Source organism: Sparassis crispa (genome assembly GCF_003851025.1).
Source record: "Sparassis crispa DNA, contig_000005F, whole genome shotgun sequence".
NCBI lineage: Eukaryota > Fungi > Basidiomycota > Agaricomycetes > Polyporales > Sparassidaceae > Sparassis > Sparassis crispa.
In genome coordinates this window covers 21,781-42,571 of record NW_020939752.1, presented here as the reverse complement: position 1 = coordinate 42,571, position 20,791 = coordinate 21,781, and the positions used below count along the sequence as shown (strand labels likewise).

General features: G+C 51.4%; 11 protein-coding genes across 11 annotated transcripts; 2 read left to right on the top strand and 9 right to left on the bottom strand.

Moving 5' to 3' along the window:
- Positions 1-241: 241 nt before the first annotated feature.
- SCP_0600210 (hypothetical protein) lies at positions 242-635 on the bottom strand (the record flags this gene model as incomplete). The annotated part of the gene is made up of 3 exons (XM_027759156.1): positions 242-476; positions 539-554; positions 605-635. 3 exons carry the CDS (start codon positions 633-635, stop codon positions 242-244), a joined length of 282 nt encoding a protein of 93 aa, XP_027614957.1.
- A 743-nt stretch (positions 636-1,378) lies between these two features.
- Positions 1,379-2,992, bottom strand: SCP_0600200 (O-methyltransferase gedA; the record flags this gene model as incomplete). The annotated part of the gene is made up of 6 exons (XM_027759155.1): positions 1,379-1,718; positions 1,774-1,981; positions 2,037-2,093; positions 2,153-2,400; positions 2,446-2,572; positions 2,626-2,992. 6 exons carry the CDS (start codon positions 2,990-2,992, stop codon positions 1,379-1,381), a joined length of 1,347 nt encoding a protein of 448 aa, XP_027614956.1.
- Positions 2,993-5,190: 2,198 nt separating this feature from the next.
- SCP_0600190 (O-methylsterigmatocystin oxidoreductase) lies at positions 5,191-7,373 on the bottom strand (the record flags this gene model as incomplete). The annotated part of the gene is made up of 12 exons (XM_027759154.1): positions 5,191-5,266; positions 5,340-5,486; positions 5,543-5,665; positions 5,726-5,884; positions 5,939-6,105; positions 6,142-6,162; positions 6,236-6,349; positions 6,400-6,518; positions 6,576-6,721; positions 6,780-6,968; positions 7,019-7,148; positions 7,211-7,373. The coding sequence occupies 12 exons, from the start codon at positions 7,371-7,373 to the stop codon at positions 5,191-5,193; spliced, it is 1,554 nt and encodes a 517-aa protein (XP_027614955.1).
- Positions 7,374-9,462: 2,089 nt separating this feature from the next.
- Positions 9,463-10,947, top strand: SCP_0600180 (Aspyridones efflux protein; the record flags this gene model as incomplete). Its single annotated transcript, XM_027759153.1, has 3 exons — positions 9,463-9,710; positions 9,767-10,140; positions 10,190-10,947. The coding sequence occupies 3 exons, from the start codon at positions 9,463-9,465 to the stop codon at positions 10,945-10,947; spliced, it is 1,380 nt and encodes a 459-aa protein (XP_027614954.1).
- Positions 10,948-11,954: 1,007 nt separating this feature from the next.
- On the bottom strand, positions 11,955-12,188 carry SCP_0600170 (hypothetical protein; the record flags this gene model as incomplete). The annotated part of the gene is made up of 1 exon (XM_027759152.1): positions 11,955-12,188. One exon carries the CDS (start codon positions 12,186-12,188, stop codon positions 11,955-11,957), a length of 234 nt encoding a protein of 77 aa, XP_027614953.1.
- A 28-nt stretch (positions 12,189-12,216) lies between these two features.
- SCP_0600160 (hypothetical protein) lies at positions 12,217-12,468 on the bottom strand (the record flags this gene model as incomplete). The annotated part of the gene is made up of 1 exon (XM_027759151.1): positions 12,217-12,468. The coding sequence occupies one exon, from the start codon at positions 12,466-12,468 to the stop codon at positions 12,217-12,219; it is 252 nt and encodes an 83-aa protein (XP_027614952.1).
- Positions 12,469-12,959: 491 nt separating this feature from the next.
- On the bottom strand, positions 12,960-14,271 carry SCP_0600150 (hypothetical protein; the record flags this gene model as incomplete). The annotated part of the gene is made up of 5 exons (XM_027759150.1): positions 12,960-13,185; positions 13,243-13,415; positions 13,466-13,579; positions 13,628-13,662; positions 13,716-14,271. 5 exons carry the CDS (start codon positions 14,269-14,271, stop codon positions 12,960-12,962), a joined length of 1,104 nt encoding a protein of 367 aa, XP_027614951.1.
- A 454-nt stretch (positions 14,272-14,725) lies between these two features.
- On the bottom strand, positions 14,726-15,686 carry SCP_0600140 (hypothetical protein; the record flags this gene model as incomplete). Its single annotated transcript, XM_027759149.1, has 4 exons — positions 14,726-14,927; positions 14,984-15,195; positions 15,252-15,365; positions 15,507-15,686. 4 exons carry the CDS (start codon positions 15,684-15,686, stop codon positions 14,726-14,728), a joined length of 708 nt encoding a protein of 235 aa, XP_027614950.1.
- Positions 15,687-15,870: 184 nt separating this feature from the next.
- Positions 15,871-16,125, bottom strand: SCP_0600130 (hypothetical protein; the record flags this gene model as incomplete). The annotated part of the gene is made up of 1 exon (XM_027759148.1): positions 15,871-16,125. One exon carries the CDS (start codon positions 16,123-16,125, stop codon positions 15,871-15,873), a length of 255 nt encoding a protein of 84 aa, XP_027614949.1.
- A 694-nt stretch (positions 16,126-16,819) lies between these two features.
- Positions 16,820-18,188, bottom strand: SCP_0600120 (hypothetical protein; the record flags this gene model as incomplete). Its single annotated transcript, XM_027759147.1, has 5 exons — positions 16,820-17,075; positions 17,137-17,309; positions 17,361-17,474; positions 17,531-17,565; positions 17,624-18,188. The coding sequence occupies 5 exons, from the start codon at positions 18,186-18,188 to the stop codon at positions 16,820-16,822; spliced, it is 1,143 nt and encodes a 380-aa protein (XP_027614948.1).
- Positions 18,189-18,423: 235 nt separating this feature from the next.
- Positions 18,424-19,808, top strand: SCP_0600110 (hypothetical protein; the record flags this gene model as incomplete). The annotated part of the gene is made up of 5 exons (XM_027759146.1): positions 18,424-18,991; positions 19,047-19,081; positions 19,143-19,256; positions 19,314-19,486; positions 19,550-19,808. 5 exons carry the CDS (start codon positions 18,424-18,426, stop codon positions 19,806-19,808), a joined length of 1,149 nt encoding a protein of 382 aa, XP_027614947.1.
- Between the last annotated feature and the right edge of the window lie 983 nt (positions 19,809-20,791).

The following is a 20,791-nucleotide window of genomic DNA, read 5'->3' as shown; positions in this document are numbered from 1 at the left end:
AGTCGTCCAAGTCCACTATAGTGCAAGATGTCAAAGAGAAGGAGTACGCCTTTTGGTGTAGGCGAACCTCACTGTTGAGCTACTTCTTGAGCATCGTAAATTTAATTTATTGGACACAGGGTAGACACAGCACAGCGAGAACAAGAAAGCATTGAAAACCCGAAAAATGCGCCGACGTTGGCATACCAGTCCAAAACGACTATGTGGAATCGTTGCCTGCGTCATCAATGTCACCGTCCTCCTAGTAGTCACCCGACGCAGACCCATCTTCGTAAAGGATTTCCTCAGGTTCATCTTCTTGCTTCTCGTCGGAATCAGAGTTGATGCTAATGTCATCGTCTTCTTGTTCTTCCAACATTTCGTACCACGTCGGGTTCTTCTGGTCCAAGAAAATGAACATCTCCATCCATGGGTTTCCGGTCAGGGAGCTAATCTTCTGCATGGCCACGCCCATCTGACGAAGGATGTAACCGAGCCTGAAGAAAGTAGTTGGTAAAGCACGAAAAAACATGGCAAGCTGCGTGAGTCGGAGACATACATTGCAATCGCGAGCTCTACTTTGTCAGAGAGCTGATTAGGTCCAAATTTCTCAGTGACAGTGCACCCGCAAAGTCAATGAAGATGACAGGTTGCATAGCGTCCACCTAAATAATTACGTCGCGAGCCTCGACATCGTGCTGTATGACTCCGCATTTAAGAATAGCATACAATCCTGGCGCCATCGCGTCAGCCTAGCCATAATGAGTGGAAGCCACTTCGTAAAACGATGATATGCACTAGATGACAAATGACCTCCGCAAGGTGTTCACGGACCAGGACGTGATCGCCAGCCTGAGGGCTACCATCAACGGACTCTATGATATGCGCGTATGTGCATTTGCCGTTAGGCAACTCCACCTGTAGGTCCGCACTGACTATACTTCCATAGAGCATGTACGCACGAACCGACATCACAAAAATCTATAGGACCACGGGATTTCTTTGCCTGATGACTCTAGTTAGCACGCAATGGTAGCACCACAGCAACGTGTCTCACAACGTGCCTTGCAGAAGTCGTATGTTTGCATAGGCCTCCCCCTCTGTCTTCGCAAGTCGGCAGCCAGTGCCCTAATAACCAGAACATGGTCCATCCTCGTCGATGTATTCCGGCTCCTCAAAGCACATGTCTTTAATGTTTATATTCGCGACCTTGGCGTGGACTCATTCCCCATCAAGGCACGACAACCGATATAACGAGTTCGTACACCCTGTAACTGTTTCTACAATCAAAGACTCAAAGCACAACGACTCACAGTGCATTCGTACACGGGCTAAAGAAGAACGTTGATGGGCCAATGCCCAGCTCCATCTAATTGATTCAACTGAAACCTGGCTCTCTCTACTGGCTCACGGACGGCAACCGCATCTCAACCACGCAGTTTCTGGGGCACTCCCAGATGCGGGTGACTTCGAGCCCCGCCCGCTGAGCGACCGACCGGAAATCGGCCGGGACGCGCTCCGCGCCATTGAGCAGGGACATCATTATCAAGTCAGACTCGTGAGCGAAGCGGATAGAAGTGCCGTAGTTTGCGAGCAGCGGGAACGGTGCGGACGGTATCTCGGGGCAGCCCAGCGTCGTGTTCATCACCATGTCAACCACGAGCACGCGCGAGTGCGGGGAGAGCGCGGGGCGGAGGGCGGAGAGGATGTCGACGCAGCGGTCGTCTTCCCAGTCGTGGCTGTTGTGATGCTAAGCAGGGCAGAGAGAGGCCGGACAGCGTATAGAATGCTTACAGGATGTGGCGCAGGAGGTACACGTCGGCGCCCTTCACGGGGTTCTCCGTGAAGAAATCATGAGGCATGAATTGAACGCGACCGGCTTTGAGTGCTTCTGGCCGTTCGCGCTGCCACACAGGCTCAGCTTTCTCGATCACGGCAGGACGATCCTGGACGACGAAATTGAGGAGTGGGAATTGATTGCAGAGATCGAAACTCATTCCACCTGTCCATATACCGTATCAGTGATCAAGCTCGTCCTACATTAATATGAAACATACCAACGCCACCGCCTATATCAACCATTATTGCAGAGCCGAGCGACTCCCATGGAAAGTCTGCCAGTATCACGAGCATTATCAAAGGCTGGAATGCCACAGCGGCAACTATGGCTTACAGTATAAGAGCGGGGTTCCGAGGACGCCACTACTATTAGCCATCGCGACAGTGAATCGTTCCAGGGCGGGTCGCGGTTTGACGGAGCCGTCGGGCTGTATAATTCCTTCTTCGAGCCAGTCCCAGAAAGATAGCTTGGTTCCATGTCCCTCCTGGAAAGCGCAGTTGGTCTCAGAGTTGGACCAACCCTTTACAGGATCACCGACAATCTCCAGAAGCTTTGCCGAGATCGGATAATAAACCCAAGCCCTAAGCACGGTCAGCCAGAGTTTTCAATGATAGCAGATTACTCACCCTAAAAGGACAAATGCTTCAAGGGCCTCGTTGGTGGCAAGCGTCGCGCTGACCGTGTTGTTGGCGAAATATCCGTCTTGAACTTCGGCGAAGATGTGCATGGAGCAGAGGGCCCGCATGATGCGCGCTAAACGCAGTCGTCAGTCACAAGTCGCGACCATCAAAGGAAAGACAGCTCACAAAGCTTTCTCGGGTGAAGACCTGTGGCCTTGCTGAGCTCAGAGATAGGCATTCCTACAGCCTCGTCGACCTCGGCAAGGTGATGGGCGACATGATGCTCGACCGCGATGTGCAACGCCCGAGCCTCAAAGAATTGGTTAGCAACTTCTAGGATGCGTCTCTGGGGCACTTGTAAAATTTCAGTGAACGAGCCGCAGGCAGCCAAGATGGTGCGCTGAGCTTTGAAGAGATCTACGGACGCCGAGAGGGCGTTCTGAGCGCCAGTAGCGTCCTCCTTTGTCCACTCTTGTATCACCACCTGAGCGGCATTTACTACAAGATCCACAACGGCGAGAAGTTTTTCTGCACGCGCACTAGTGGTGGACATTGTCGAAGGAAGTGCGTGCAGCTGAGGCTGTATACAAGCTAGGCAGGCAGTCCGAGTCGACGTCGTATCCTTATGACTGCCTCAGGGAACAAGATCAGGCTCATGACAGCTTTCTAGGAAGACGTACAGTCACCGATGTGAAGTTGTATATTGTCAGCACACGGAGTTGGAGTGGCTCGTTACGAGACTGTCCTGCTTCTCTCAGGTCATCTACCGCTTTGCTGGTGCTCCGTGGCCCACCTGTCAGCTACATAGTTCACTTTTAATACAGCGCAAAACGTACCATTATTGGCGCAGGAAAATCTTGAGACGTCTTCAGACTTTCTCGGGCTATTAATATTCTTAGATTATGGAAGTTCATGAACGTCACCGACGTTGCGGCCGTAACGGTGAGGTAACACAGGCGAAGATGATAAGTAGGATGCGCACCCGGGTCCCTGCCTGAGAATCTTGAGGTATTTCCGCACACAGGTGGTGATGCACAGACATAAATAATCGATCGACCGTCGAATTCGAAATAGGCTCCTGCTGCTCTATCTCAGATGAGCCCCTACCTTGTCGGAGCTTGCTGCTCTACTGCCCGCAGGGCCAACGCTCGCATGGAACAATATGTCTTTTGAGTCTCGCTTCCACCGGCATCGTGCGCTGCCCGAGATGACGCATTGTACAGCGTTCTAAGAAGCCTTCGCCGACATCATGACCACTTTGACAAACTCCCTCTGGATAGGAACGGCCGTGCGGGGGCAAGTTTGGCGAGCGACGATGAGGCTGGAGGGGTCATACTCTACTGCGATCAAGTCCTCCACTGAAGCGACAGTAGTGATCAAGGTATAGCGCCTTCCTCAGTACCCCCGAAGACTCTGTGCTCGGTGCTCACCACTTCTCGTTGATATGACAGCAAGGGTGCATGGTGTAAAGGATAAGACACATCCGAGTCAGTGAGGCCAACAACTAAGAGATCTGCGGTTCGATTCCCAGTGTGCTCAAAGCTTCATTTTCACTGTAATACCCCTCCATTGGCCACGCTTAATTCCAACACTTCTGACTGAACAGCCTCATACGTTCGCGATGGTGAGAATGTATCGGAGAATGGTGAAGATGACACTGGAGATGACGAAGATACTTATTGAGGAGGACGACACTGTTGGAGGACTCGGACGGACTCGAGGGCTTTGCCTAGTTTGTATGCAGTTTGTACCATGGCTAACTCTCACAAAATAATTGCAAATTGCATACACAGGACGCATAGCCCCTTTTTTCCACTGGAAATAATCGGGAAAAACTTGTGGAAATCAAAAAAGTGTTTCCATGGGAAATGTGATGGGAAATGTTGGGGAAAAGAACAAAACATTTACCACCTTGTTCCCGTGGAAAAATGATGAGGTAAAAAGGGGTGTGAAAATACTTAGTGCATTTTTCTCATTTTTGTCATGAGAAAAAAGTGGGAAAATCTTTGTGTATTTCTCCCTTTTGTTTCTGGGAGATAAGTGAAGAAAAGTTTTTAAATCTTCCAATGGAAATAACTGAGACATGTTTTATGTTTCTCCCAGGGAAAAAACATGTAGGAAATTATTTAAGGATTTCCCTGGAAAAAACAGTTGCCCTGTCATGTCCTGTGCAGGCAGGACAAAGGGACAGGACGTGACAGGACGAAAGGACAGGACGTGACAGGACAGGAGGACAGGACGTGATGTGACAACAGGACATGACAGGACATGACAGGACAACTGTTTTTTTCAGGGAAATCCTTAAAGAATTTCCTACATGTTTTTTCCCTGAGAGAAACATAAAACATGTCTCAGTTATTTCCATTGGAAGATTTAAAAACTTTTCTTCACTTATTTCCCAGAAACAAAAGGGAGAAATACACAAAGATTTTCCCACTTTTTTCTCATGACAAAAATGAGAAAAATGCACTAAGTATTTTCACACCCCTTTTTACCTCATCATTTTTCCACGGGAACAAAGTGGTAAATGTTTTGTTCTTTTCCCCAACATTTCCCATTGCATTTTCCATGGAAACACTTTTTTGATTTCCACAGGTTTTTCCCGATTATTTCCAGTGGAAAAAAGGGGCTATGTGTCCTGTGATAATCATACACAAAAGTTTCCCGGTTTCAGCGATGCTCCGATTACAGTTGTACATGTGCCTTCTTGGCTACTGCTGCTCTATTACATTTCACCACTTCGCTTGCTGATTACGTGTGCTGCTCAACCAGCGCCTTCGCCGTCTCTGAGCGCGGTCGCAGAACACACTCGAAAGGCATCGGACGGCTGCACGACAAAGAGCAGAGATCTGAGCCCAGCGCACCACCGGACGTGTGACATCAATCAGAATCAGACACACCTTGCAATCCCGTCAGTGGTGTACTCCATGTGGGGCTCAACTGCTATCCCGTCCGCTCCAACGGGCTTGCAGATGTCGAAAGCCGCGAGGATACTCGCGATGACGATCCATGCGCTGTTGTCTGCAAAATACTGCCCGGGGCAGATCCTATGGTGGGGCGTGAGCGGGTGCACAAAATATGACGAACAGAGGCTATAGTATACCGCCGACCGAACCCAAAGATGACGCCGAGATGCGGCTCGCCGCGACCGGCAGGAGCCGGTAGGAAGCGCTCAGGGAGGAACTTGTCTGCATCTTTGTACATTGTCTCATCGCGGCTCATTGCCCTGGAGTATGGACGCAGACTCAACTGAGCAAACGGCGAGAGTAGTGATAACGGCACTCACATCACGTTAGGTATGATTACAGAGCCTTTCGGAATAAGCATTCCGTTGTATATGTCGTCGTCGAGACTTCGGTGAGGAATAGCTAGGGGTCTAAGGTCAGCAACATCCGAGTGCCGATCTATCGGGGGTTCTCTACTGAACGGAGCGATTGGGTACCATCTGAAGTCCATAACAAAGTTGTCATACAATTATAACAAGCTGAGAGTCGCGTACCGTATGGTCTCCTGGAGCACGCATTCCACGAACGGCAGCGTATCGCGGTCATCGAAGTCTGGGAGCCGCCCGGAGCCGACGACTTGGTCGATCTCTTCCTGCGCCTTGCGCTGCACGTCGGGGAACAGCAGCATGAACAGGAGGAAACTCTGGATGAGCGAGGATGTCTGCAACGTCGTCAGCATGCATACACATAGACAAACCTTGCCCGAAATTAAAAAGTCCTGACCGTATCAGTACCAGCTAGACCCCACGTCAGACAGATGATGATAAATGAAATGAATTGGACTTGCCTACAAGTATCGTCGCAGCGGCACCCTGGATGTCCTCGAGGTCTTCTTCGTCCACGCCGTCCGTGCCGAGGCGCTCCAAATGAGACACAAAGAACGAATTCTGCGCGGTCCCCGCTTCCTGTTCGGCTAATTAGCACCTGACTTATGTAAGGTGGGCACAAGGACAACCATCTTCTTCCGCACATCGTTGAGCGGATATTCGCATAAACTCTTGGTAGCAGGGCCCCACTGCCTCACCGCAGCTGTAAAAGAAGCACATCCGGGCAGCCAGTAAGGGATATATTTCACTTGTATCACGGAGTGAGTTGTGGGGAGTGTGATTAGCAGGAAATCACGGGACGCACGGAAGGGTAAGAGGTCGAGCAGCGTGGTTCCTGCAGCGGCTTCTTCGAGTCCGTGGATTGCACCTTGTGCGATTTTGACATAGACGTCGTCATCCAACTTTACCTGATGTCCGTATGCAATGCCTATGATGCTCAGAAGAGCATACCTGAAACGGATGGTTCAGGATGGCATGTTGAACACAATGTAGTCAGAGAGAGCCGTACTTCTGCGTACATGCCTTGAACTCCGCGGGCGAAGTGAGCAAATCTTTCAGGAGCATACGCGCTTCCTCAGTCTGATGGGCGCGGTATGTCAGGCTTTGACTCTGGCCAAAGTACTCTTGGAAAAGCTTTCTGTGCTTCCTCCACCGCGCGCCGTACCGCATAAAGGCAACGTTCGCCTTCCAGCCCATCCTGTGGAGATAAGTATAGTAAATGCTTCACAATCAAATTAATGCACGTACATCTCCAGGGCAGTACAAGCAGGCCTGTCACTGTAGTTCGCACTCCGTTTCTCGAGGAGGTCAGTTGCGACTTGGAGGGAGTTCACAACTACGATAATCTGCCCTAAGATATTGAGATGGAAGACGTCGCCTACGAAGGCAACAACTAGTTTCAGCTGTACCACAATTGGGATGTGTGCACTGGACTCTTACCGTAAGCCGTAGCCCATTTCTGGAAGAGCTCACGTTGAGGAGCGAACGTGAATTGACGCAGATGGCCGATTAATGGATCTGCAGGAGGACAAGGAGGTAGAGCTGGGTTTCGCTTGTTCCTGCTCAGCAGCGCCGCACAAGCTATGACGGCGACTGCCCACATAAAATAGGTGATCATATCCATGGAATAGAATTGAGATACTGGATCAACGCTCAATGAGAAAACATTTTATAGGATTGCGCATTCCGGCATGCTTCTGGTCCCACGTATATACCAGCAGAATGCAGTTAGAACATGCATACCCAAGTGCTATAATTCATGGTGAGAACTGCGCCGGTGAGCGGATAGTAATACACAGTCAAGGAATCCACGCTTCAGGGCGCAGAGGATGAGAGGACTAATCCGCAAGACCAATGCATAGATCAGATACCACTGCCATAATAATATTCCGCAAGAGATTGTAGTCAGTTCCACGACTCATGGAGGGGCCGTCAGTCGAGATTGGCCGTGCAGCCTGGTATGTCTTCGTTAATGGCAGAACACATCAATCCTATCTTGGAAATAGAGGCTTGGAAGGTGACAGATTATGTCAATGAGCGTGACGCACTATTAATGGACGGATATCCGGCAAACGTGAGTACGTGAATAGCCGTGGCAAAGGACCGGAGTAAAACATCACTCGGAACTGATGTTTCGGCACAGATGTGGGTTTCTTTCAGTAAGGAGAGCACATGCACAAATGCACGTACGGCAGCACCTAAGGATGTCGATGAACGATAGATAGCAGTTGACTCGGCCCCAGCAGCTCCGGTGTATCCGCACCCCCCGCTCATTCATTCCTGGCCAACTTGGTATTGGCACCGGAAGCCTAAATTCTGTAGAGGAGCCGTCTTTGCATTACGCCATAGAGGCCTTTTCCCGACTACGCTTCGCTATCCGCTTTCATGAACGAAAGGCTCGCCATGACCATGATCTGTACGAGCGGCAATTTGCGACCTTCCACGGCTCTCGCGTGCCATTTGACGACCCTCGTGTTCACACACCATGATCTTAGCATGCGCGACTTCCTCGTTGAGGCGGACGGGTGAATCTGGTCGATCGAATTCAGCTTGTCTGGATTACACCTGTACTTCGAGTACTACGGGACGTGTTACACTGCGATCGAGTCTCAATCTCCCAAGTCGTGGCGATACCTCATCCCTTTCATTGCCGATCCCTATTTCTGGCAGCGGGAATGGTTAAAGCACAATAGGTTTGCACTGGCATGGTGTGAATAAAATTTTAGGGTGTGGGGATTTTGGTGGAATCTACATTATATATCCCGGGTTGCCTCGCGGTACGTCGTTGAGGCTCAGTGCTTTATGTTAAACAGTCTCACGATGTGTACGAGCTCCTCGTCATGTCTTATGTAGCCATGGCGACATGTTCTACTCTACATGAAGCTTTCGCGGACCATTCGGGTGAGCTCAGCACTATAGCGAGAGGATGGAGGCCCGAAGAGCTTTGCAACCCTGCCACATTTTTCTCAGTGACGATACAAGATCCCCAGCTGTCTGGCGTTGAGCATGCATGCAAATAAGACATTCCGATTTCATGCGGGAATGCCTCTGTGTGTTTGTGTTTGGTTCATACATCAAGTGCTGTTAGTAGATGCGACTTAGTTCCTCGTTGAGATAAGTATTTGATCCATGTGTAATCCCGGCCTGCAGCTCTGTTTCCACCAGATGCTCAACATTTGTAGCGTCGCTCGTAGGCGACATTCGACAAGATCTTTGATACCGTGTATCAACGAAGGCTCTGGCAACAACTGCACTTGTGCAAGATTTTCTCTTTGAACTCTCGGGACTGCACGGTATGTCTGTTACTCTTTCCCTTCGCTCTGCTAGCGGACTTCTCATTTCGAGCAGGACAACTGGAATGTGTCAATGTCCATCTTTGGGAACTTTGGATGGTTCCGTTTTGCCCATGACCTCACATTACATCCATATCTCGATGGTCAACAATCGTTTATTCCGCGGTATCGAGAGGTGCGATTGAGGCGCTTGTTTCCACGAGAGCTTCCAAGTACAGGCATCCCAATTTGGGCTGATGGTGTGCTCAGTGGTCCTCTGGTGCTTCGTCGGGGATGCGGCACTACCTCCTGCTTGGTAATCATCTCCAGTGTGCCATCAGCGTTCAGAATATAGGTTGTCTGGAATATGGGATCAGCGTCCGGTTCTGCGTTCTTTCAAAAAAGCTCAAGGACCTCCAGATGGCGTCGATCAAAAGCGCGCGGACCTTGGAAGATACCTCAGAAACCGTGTCTGCGGAGCCCAAGGTGCCTCGTCGGGATTTTGAGGAGCAGAAGTTCGACGCAGACACCCGCACGGTCTCCGCCGAACAGGACAGCTTCCCGGAAACACCTACCCCTTCGCCGCCTGGCTGGGACGGTGTTGACGGCGGGCCTCTCGGATGGGTGCAGCCTGTAGTCGGTTCGTTCTTCCTATTCTTCAGCTCATGGTGCGTGGGTCAATGGAAACTTGCAAACATGCACGCACAGCTGACACCGGCACCAGGGGGATCGCCAACACCTTCGGGGTGTACCAGACGTTCTATGAGGAGGATATGCTCCGTACCACCTCGCCGTCGACGATAGCATGGGTGGGATCGCTGCAAGGCTTCCTGATGATGGTGATTAGCATCCTTACTGGTCCTATCTTCGATATGGGATATAGTCGGGCCTTGGTCTGGGTCGGAACTTTCATGGTCGTCTTCGGGATGATGATGACAAGCATCGCGAAGAAGTACTGGCAGATACTTCTCGCGCAGGGTGTTTGCGTCGGGCTAGGTGCTGGCTGCTTGTTCATTCCTAGCGTCGCTATCATCGCGACGTATTTTGTGAAGAGGCGGTCTTTCGCAACTGGCGTCGCCGCGAGCGACAGCAGCATCGGCAAGTTTCTGTCGTTCAGTACATATCACAGCTTCTGATGGAGAAACAGGCGGTGTCATATTTCCTATCGTATTCACCAACTGCAGCCGCGTATTGGGTTCGGATGGGCAACGCGCGTTATCGCGTTCATCTCACTGCGTACTCTCTCGATTTCTCTCGCTGTGTCACGTCAGCGTACTGTCTCGCAGTCAAGGCGAAAGCTGTTTGACCCTACCGCCTTCAAGGATGTTCCCTTCATCCTGTACACTCCCCGCGATGTTCCTCGCATTCATGGCGATGTACACTCCCTTCTACTACATCAGTGCCTTCGCATTGGGCAGGACGGGTGCAGACGTCACTCTGCAGTTCTGCTACCTCCCGATCATCAATGCCGCCTCGATATTCGGACAGATATTCCCGAACTTCCTCGCCGACCTCACGGGACCGCTGAACATGCTCATCCCCTGCTGCTTCGCGACGGGCGTGCTCGCACTCTCATGGATATCGGTGCACAGCGTGGGTGGGCTGGCCACGTTTGCAGTGCTCTACGGGTTTTTCTCTGGCGCGTTCGTCAGCCTGCCGTCGCCGACGCTCGCGTCGCTCTCGCCAGACCTCAAGAAGATCGGCACGCGCATGGGCATGATGTTCGGCATCACCGCGATTGGACTCCTCATCCTCACGTCCATCGCGGGTGCGCTGGTCGACCTCGAGACGGTGCAGTTCGTACACGCGCAGATATTCTGCGGTGTCGTCTTGCTTAGCACCGTCGTTCTCCTCCTCGGCGCGCGGATTGTCTCGGCCGGGCCTAAGCTGTGGGTGAAGGCGTAGGCTTTGGCTTCATGTGCCTAGAGTCAGCCGATGCACTGAGCGCAGCCTTGCTTTGGTATGATCATTGACTGGTAATCAGCGCCGCGAAACGAGCCTGAATGACAATACATATATCAAAGTGTCCATGATCCACCGCGTGAGGGCCGTGTTACATCGGTCGCCGTTCAATCTTCCTCTTGCAACATAGAGTCTGGATCCGTATTCCAGTCCAACTCTGAGTTCCTGTCCGAGTCCGCCTCCACGTTGTATCTAGTGTCCGACTTTTCGGTGAAGATTTCAAACATTCCGGAGATTGTGTCATGCAGTACTTGAACAGATTAACAAACAGTGCGCCCTTGCTTGTACGGTCTTCCAACCAGGCCCCGATGTCAGCCATTGAAACAGCAAGATTGCGGAGGGAACGGACAAACCCATAACATCAAAATGAATATTCATTAATAGCCCAGGCATAATTGTACGGATGGCGAAGTGGTCGAGGCACATACGTTGAAACCACCACAGCGATATCTCCCTCGAGGGCTTCGACGCCCAGGTCGGTCAAAAGCCGCATGAATGCGAAATCGATGAACACAATGGGGCACGGCAAACGATCATGTTGTGACAGGAAACGTCTGTTTGCACGACACCGCATTTGGTGATATTGTAGAGACAGGATGCCATCGCATCCACCATGGAAGCCGTGAGTAAGCGTGCGACAATGAAAGGCTCAGAGCGCACTAGTGACCAGATTTCTTGCCTAGACCAAGTATGGAAAGTCATCTTCTATCCTGGTCGGCCCTCGACAAACACCATGACGTGTGCGAATGCGACTTCACCATGCGGAAACTCCACCTACAGGGATCCAGTCGAGCAAGAGGATCTGCGTAGTGACACTGTGTCGCAACGAACCTGGAAGAATCCGCAGGACCACGGGACTTCTTTTCCTCCACATAAAAAAAAAATCCAACACTCGCAAGACCGACTCTATTATATAGCGAATGTTATGCACCTTGAAGCGAGCTCATACTTTAAAACGCGAGGGCCTCAGCTTTTGCCATCCGAGCGCCAGTGAGCCACAAGCCGCCGTCAATGCCCTTGTCGTCGAAATACTCGGCGGGAGGGAAGATGCTTTCTTGGAATATCTTGATCACGACAGTAGTCTCGGTGGCAGGTGCAGGATGGTAAGGACCTACCAGCCTCATCTTCGCACACAAGACTTGTGCCCATTCTTGGAAGCCGGTATGCAGAGGCCTTGTCAACATAATGTTGGTCAGCGGCTGCGGAAACACTCTATGACGCATCATCACGGGCAGTGCGAGATGACTGAGTATTGGCGGAGTTCTTGTCCATGCGAAATTGAAGGAACGCCTTCGCACGACAACTTTGATGGGGTATGGGTGGCGTCGTTTCGAAGCTTTGAATTGGCGGTAGAGATAGATGTTCGTCCCACTGCTTGAACTCAGTTTCGCTCCGAGGGTAAGTCTCGTGGAAGAACTTGTTGTCGACTAAGTGGTGCAAGTAGTAGAGCAGCCAGGGGTTCATTGCTGTTGTAGGTTAGCGGTAAAGGGACCCCTGAGCGCGAATATCAGACCGGCAGATCCCAATCAGGAACTCCGAACAGGGCGGAAACGGCTTCAGACGAGAACGTTGTGGCGCATGATCGGGGAGAGGCAAGCACCATCGGACACGATCGATGTGGGGTCAGATCGGGTGGTGAGGCGATACACAACTCGAATAGTCGCCGTGACTGCCTTACAGAGTATTTGAAAACCTTGACGAGCGCCATTTTCTTTTCTTTCACCTAATGTCGAATACGAATGCTTGATTGAGCAGACCTCGTCCTAGAAGACTAGTTGAAGTTAATACTATCGCCCGCCGGCTCCGTCTGACGAGCCGCCTATCAGCAAAAACGAGATACAAATTTGATTAGCAGTTACTTGACAGACGGCAGCTGGCACATGAAGCCACCAGAACATATCGAACAAAACTCAATCAGGCCACCCCAATGAAACCGAACGGTCGCTAGACCGTGATTATTCAGTAACAGCTGGCAGCAGATAGCGGTCGAAAATCTTCAAGACCTCTTCAGCTGCATGATCGGGAGTGATCATGCCCGTCAGAGCCTTGAACCACCTTGGTGACTTCTCAGACTGATACACGAACATTCGGCTCCAAGGTACACCGCGGTTTATCCCGTCCTTGAACCACGCTTCGATAGCGTCTAGCTCCATGCCCATGTCTCGCAACGCATACACAATCCTGTGCCCGTATAACATGTCAGTGACAACAGACTAGTGATACGATGGAAGTACTGACGGGAAGACACCGCGATCAAGGTCGGCCTCCGTGAAAGGCTGGGCAAAGGCGAAGTCGATGAAAACGACTGGTTGGGTGTCACCCGGTCTGATAATGAGATTGCTGAGGGTTATGTCATCATGGAGCACTCCACACTGTGTCATGTTGTAGAAATCTGAGGCCAGCACTTCTGCCTGAACGGAAAAGTAAATCAAGTGAATAGAGTGCCGAGGTGGTTTCGTACCAGATCCCAGAAATCCGTCGCAGATGCATCACCAAATTTCAGTTCTTTTCCAGAGGATCCTTCTACAAACTCCATTACATGCACGAAGGCCAGTTCTCCACGCGGAAGAATAATCTAGAAAGTATCAGCGCCATGCAGAAGCGAGCCCGCTCACAGACAAACCTGGAAAATGCCATATGACCATGGTATCTGTCGTCCTACACGCAGCTCTAGTCGACGTCAGACACAAAAGGCTCGCGGCACAACGTACCCTGAAGCACTTTCATGCGCGAAAAAGCCCATGCCTCCCGTCGAGCCTGTTGCGCACCGGTTAACCATCCTCCACAATCGATGCCGCCCGCCTCAGAGTGGTGTTCAAACGGGTCTGGAAACAAACTCTGCTGAAATATCTTGATAACTACAGGAGCGGCCTCAAAACTGTCGTCCGCATACGACATTTTCATGCTGCCGCGCCACACCTGTGACCACTTCCGCGTCCCTATCTGGAGTGGATAAACCATAGCCAGGGTGATCTTACCCTCGCGCAGAAAGGCTTCGTGCTGCACGAGCGCAGGAATTGGGCGATACTTATCGGAGAGTGGACCTGGCGTCAAGCAAGGCAGATCGAATGAACGCCATTGCTTGACCACACCGACACTAAACGGCGTGCCCACGTATGGCCGCCATGCCGTCGCGTCCTTCTCCCGAAGCTCGCAGAAGCCGAGATATTCTTCCTGGGTTTCTGGATACAGAGCAAGGAAGAAATTCTCATTCGGGAAGAGGGAGGTCAAGAAACGGTCATGCACAGTTGGATGGGTAGAGTTCATGGCGAGAAATGAGCCAGGTATCAGTATAAAGATAAGCAACTGCCACGTACAATAAACTATGGTGTTGGTTTAAATCGAGCAGTCACGATCGAGGGCCGATCTGGTGTTTGAGTCCGCAGATGTTCACGGATAGCCCTTGTCACTAGTCCAAAACAGAAAGTCCCATCGCACAAGATGACTGAGGGGAACGGAGGTGACAGACGCGTTACAGTACGCGAGGCGTGACATCCGGCGCTCGTTCGGCGCTACAGCTGGCATGGATAGCCCAACTAAATGAATGCTCCTCCGAAATCCGATGGGTAGAAATATATAGGGACCAGTCAAATATGGTACACAGCGGTAGTAATATGATACAATGGAACATCAAAGTTCAGTTAGAAGCAACAGTTGACTCGCAAGAGCACAAATACAGCTATTTCAGTCTCACCAGAGTCGCGGCACAGATGGAAGCTCCTCACCGCGCCTCCTGCTCCACCTCCGGGTTGAGCGCAATGAATTCGTCCGTCTCGATGGCGAACAGGTCATACCACCTGGGCATCTTCTCGGTGAGGAACGCGAACAGCCGCGTCCAGGGCGCGCCCCGGTGCGCGCGATCCTCCAGCCACGCTGCGATGTCGGACATCTGCACCGCCATCTTACGAAAAGCACGGACTAAGCTAATTGAAATGCGGTCAGCGGAGTGGACTCTCTTGAGCGGCAAGGCAAGACTTACGATGCGACGTCGTTGGAGACGTCCCACTCGATCAGCTCGGGCTCCCGCACTGGGCCCACGCTTGGTGACCGTAGCGACTGCATGGCGGCGAAATCGACGAACACGACAGGCTGAGCGGCGCCTGGCCGGATGATCATGTTCTCGCAGGTGACGTCCTTCTGCACAACGCCGCATTTGACGACGGCATACAGGCAGGATGCCATCACGTCCATCTGTTGTGAAGGGATGCGTGAGGAAATGGAGAGAAGGGGCTTCTTGGGACGCGCACTACTGTCCAGAGATCCTGGTTGGTGCAATTTCGGAGGCGGGTAAGCCGCCCAGGCTTCCCGTCGACGAATTCCATGACATGGGCGTGGGTGAGCTCACCATGTGGGAGCTTGACCTGCGAGGCGATATCAGTTATGGCAAAATCTGAGCCTAGAGCTCACGCAAACGAACCTTGAAACATCCATATGACCACGGAACCTCACATCCTGCCAAGACATAAATACGCAATGTAAACACAGGAGAACACTAGTCGCACATCTTGGAGTGACCTCATGTACACATATGCCAATGCTTCCGCTCTCGCCTGCTTTGCTCCGGTGCGCCAATATCCTGATTCGATATCATCCTTGTCAAAGTATTCTGGACGACGAAAGGCGCTCTCCTGAAATATCTTGACCACAACGTGAGCACCTCTATCCGACTCCAAGTTCGACATGGCGTCCTCATGAAGTGCACACCAGCGCAGGTTGGCGCACAAGATCTGCCCACTTGCAGAAACCAGTCTGAAGAGGACGTCTGAGAGTGATAGTAATATTCGCGTCCTCCTTCACGAACGCCCCGCTGCATATTTCTGGAGGTACACCACGGTGAGCGGGTGATCCAGAGCCCGGACTGAGCCACTAGAAATCGAGCGAACGCCAACTGATGACGACATGAATGGGATAGGGGCTACCAGCATGTAGATATGGTCGTGACGCCTCTGCATCGTGCTCGAGACGTTCTGCAAAAGAACAGAACGCATCAGGGTCGCGGGGATAGTCGTGCTCGAAAAATCTCTCGTCCGGAAGGGTGGGCGTGGGTCCCTCGGGATGTAGGATTGCGAACGTAGAATCCTGCGCTGGCGACGAGGGCGAGAATTGGGAGGGGGTGGACATCCTGCGTGGGTGCTGCACGATGTATGGTGCTTACCTCTAATCCTCAACGCTAGGCACTGTCACTGATTGATGCTCGTAAGTCGAAGTACTGGTATTTCTTGAAGGCAAAAGCAAAGATTGGGAAGATGGCGGCGCAACGGTCGAAGAATGAGGTCACCATTGGGCTTCATTCGAGTTCGAGTACGGAGCGAGTCTGGGCCTGAGCGTAGATCAGGACTGATCCAGGAAAAAGAATTTTAGACTATCATCCTCAAGTCCTCAAGTATCGACCATAGCAGAGAGTATACGCCCTCTGAAACATGTCAGGAGAGAAAGTCGCCCGAGAAATTTAGAGCACGTTCTTGAAGCGATCGTGAGGGAACGAATTTCGGGCCGGTCACACTTCGCGAGTCGTCACGCGCCTGTCACACAGTCGACGGACACCAAACGGTTGAACTCAAGTACTTACAGCACGTCGACATTCCCGCACTCGCAGTGTTCAAATAAATAGAACTAAACAGCTCACACTGGAAGACATACCCATATCCTCAGATTAATAGAACTAAAGAGCCCACACTGGAAGACCTACCCATATCCTCAGATTAATACGCGGACTTATCCAGGGGAACACAACAAGTGTGCTAAATCATCCTTCAATGGCACGGTAATTTACAGAGTCCACGGGTGCGAAAACAAGCAAGACAAGTCATCAGACTCAGATAGCATCCTCAACCTCGGGGAAAAGGTCTTCAAAGTCACCCTCAGGACTATTCCAACCACGTATGCTTCGGCTGCAATATTCCAACACAGCAGATGGAACCACTCCCTCGAACGATGACCACCATAATGGCACCGTGTTGATCTGATGCACAAAAAGCTCACTCCACGGGGCCTGACGCTGGATGCCATCTTCAAACCATGCTTTAATCTCAGGAATCGCCATGCCTATAGCCTGCAGGGTGAATACTAGACTAGGAGTAAGAACGCGTCAGACTGGAGTAGTCATACCTTCAGTGAACGATTAAACCTTACCCGTTAAGATCGCCACTGAACCTATCGGGTAGTATCGGCTGAGCAAATGCGAAGTCCAAGAAAATAACGGGATGAGCAGCGTCTTGCCGAATGATGATGTTGCTTGATCTGACATCACCGTGCCGAACCCCACATTGAATGGTTTTATAGAGCGCAGACGCCATAGAACTTGCCTAACAAATGAGGTGTGAGATCTGTTGCAGCGGTAACAGTGATATATTCACCAGTGCCCAGACTTGCGCTTGAGGAGAGTCGGAGACAGAGATTTGAGTACATGATCGCCCATTCACAAATTCCATAACATGGGCGAATGCCAACTCCCCGTGTCCAAGACGCAGCTACAAAAAGTTAGGAGATCAACATATGTCCACAATCACTCTAAGCACGTTCGTACCTTGAAAATGCCATACGACCATGGAATTTCACCCCCTGTTATCCATCAAGATCATTAATACGGGCTGTGGAATTCCGCTGAACAGAGACGAACCTTGCAATGACTGCATGAGCGAATATGCCCACGCCTCTCGCCGTGCCTGCTGGGCCCCAGTTAGCCAAGTTGCGAACATTATACCACTTTCAGGAGCATAGGATTCCGGTTGCTCAAAGAAACTTTGCTGAAAGATCTTGACAACCGCCGAAACGGGCGGAAGGACTTCAGAACCTATCGACGACACATTCATAGTCCCGCGCCACACTTGCGACCATTCATTTGGACCGATACGGAGAGGGCGAGTCAATGACAGTGTTATCTTGGAATTTGAGTCAACGAAGGCCCTGTGGCGTACAGTTCCAGGTACCGGCCGACGATCTCTAGAAGACGCAGCGCAACCCAAGCATGGTAAAGCGGACGGACACCATCGGTGTACGATGTCAACGGAACACGTTTCCTGGTCCTGCCACGCATTCGCCTCTTGCTTGAGCTGATCGCAGAAAGCGGAGAATTCCTGCGATGTCCGAGGATATGTGTCAACGAAGAACCTGTCATCCGGTAAGGTAACTACAGGCAGGTCGTCGAACTGCGTGAATACTGTGAGTGAAGAGCTTGTCGCCATTGTGAGAGCCTGTCTCATCATGTCTCGCAAAGTCTCAAAGTTGCACGGAGTCTCTGCGACTTTTGGAGACTTTCCATATCCTGTATTTACTGGTACTTACAGCACGTCGACATTCCTTAACTCACAGTGTTTAAATGAACAGAACCAGAGAGCCCACACTGGAAGACGTACCCGTATCCTCAGATTAATACGCAACTGTTTTCCCCCGCTCGATCACTGTAGTACTACCTCGCTTATGGCTTCGCATTTTCGATTAACGTTCCGTGACTTACCTTCTTTGACCTTGCCAGACGATGACTTTTTCCGTGCTCCATACCCTGCGACTACTTCTGAATACCTTGCATTTTGCGATGGACTCAAGCAGCACGCGAGCGCCTGGCATCCATCCGATGCACCCTGGACAGTGGATATAGTACAGCGTTGGCGTTCCCTTGATCTCCCCTGTTTGCGAACAAATTTACTTCCCCCTGAATACCGCCCTGTTCCCGAGGTTGTGCGGCACGCTTCGTTCACACAGCAAGATCAGGAGGTGATCCTCGCTATGTATATTCCCCTCCAGACTGGTCCTCAGAAATGGGGACAAGTCTGGCATGGCACCATGAACGTGCGATCACTGATTAGAACAGAATCGAGGCAGGGTCTTGCACCGGCTCCTGTAGTTGTGAAGATTTTTCAGGAGAGTCTGTTTGAAGATCCTTCCTTGTTCGAGCCTGAGATGGGCATCGCACAAGGAGGGTGGCTGACTGGCGCACAGCAGGCGCGGCGGGAGGCGTGGGCGTACTCCAGCACGCGATCGCTTCAAGGTACGTTGAATCCCTTGTTTCACCACCGATAATGGCTAATGCGAGCATTCGATAGGCCGAGAAGTTCCCTGGTCGTATGGTATGTTCAAGGTTCGTGAACGTCCGGTTCCTGCACTTCGGCATCCTCATCGTCTGATTTGTGTTGTCACAGTTCCGGCTCTCACATGGTGAGCTTGCTTTTGCGCATGTAATGGAATGCGTGGAAGGACAACTCGGGAAGAATGTCTCCCTTCGCGATTCTTCTGAGGCTCAGCTTTGGCTACTGGTATGTCCTCATCACGAGTTACCGGTACACTCTCTTACTCATATTTATATACACCAGGCGGACGCTATTTCGTCTGGCTTCTACAAGATGATCGAGTGTGGTATATTGCATTTCGACCTGAGTCTGCGCAACATAATCATCCGACTTGGGTCCAGCTACCCTGTGGTGTTCCTCGACCTGACGTTCGCCTTCGAATATACCGAATCCATGATCGACGACGGGGTCATTCCGTAAGTAGCCTCATCTTTGCTCTGCAGGTGGCGTTGTGCGGCGGGCTGAAATATTTCCTACAGGCTGATGATTGCCCTGCGGGACATGGGGGCAGACATGTACGTGATCAAAGCATGGCTCGACGATAGAGTCCACAGCGGCCTATCCTGGAGCCGGATGTTCGTGCGCGGATTTGAGCTGCGGCCGCATTGGTTTGACCATGTGTCGGATATCATGACGCCTGAGCATCGGAGGGAATTGTTTGAGGGCCCACGCTTGAAATTGCCGTCCTCAATCCTTCGGTTGCTCGGCGCTCACCAGATAGATGCCTCGTCCTGTTGACGTCGCGATCGCGTTACTGGTGGTCCTTCTGTTCTGTTGCGATGTGCTAAGTCCGATTGCTGAATGAAATTGACGGTCTCTTTTAATTCAACAATTCACTGCCTTCGACCAAGTGAGTGACATACAAAACTCGTCTTCGTGCACAGTCGTCGATGGTCGACGACGCTAGCGCTGTGACGGTAGCGAGTCTCGGTGACTGGCACAGGATCCGGGGTGTGCAGAGCAAGGCCATATTGGAAGCCTACACGGCATGGCTAACTTACAACGTTCAATTGTATTGAAGCGGTTGCTTTGGCACGGCAAGGGTAGCGCTCGAGCGATTCCGTGAGGTGTCAGACCTGACATATTTGACATGTTATGATGAGCGGTTCGACGCGTGTAAGTTCGTCTGAAATCCACGTAAAAATGATGTTCCATGCTGGTCGCATTCAGTCCGATTCAGGGACGTAGGGCCGCAGAGTGACGACGGCTATATCGTATCTTACTTATCTCTTCGACCGTGGACGAAGACGGCCGCCGGTCCATTTCGTTTCATGACAACAACATGGCTTCCGGACGCACGAGTCAGACTACATTCTAATTTTCAAGATACAACGACAGGAAGTACTCACCCGGCAGCGCTGCCCTTCAAGTTTAGCGTGCGCTTCACGAACTTGTTCACCTTCCCCGAGGGGAGGAAGCGTTATGTGGGAGACTGCATCGAATCCCACCATGAGCGACAAGTAACGGCAGGTGATGCTGTGAACGGAGAGACTTGGCGGCGTCACTAAGTTGGCGGTGGGCCGGCCGGGTGGCGCGACGACGGACAGACAGACAGACAATAATAAATTTTTATTGGCCCGGGAGAGAATTTTTGCACGTGACTACGTGTATGCCGCACGCGACGTCAGATACGGATATCCTGAGTCACGAAGGTTGAAGCAGAGTATCTACAACTGCCTTTGGGAGACTACACGCGACGCAAGGAACAACGTCCGCCTCGA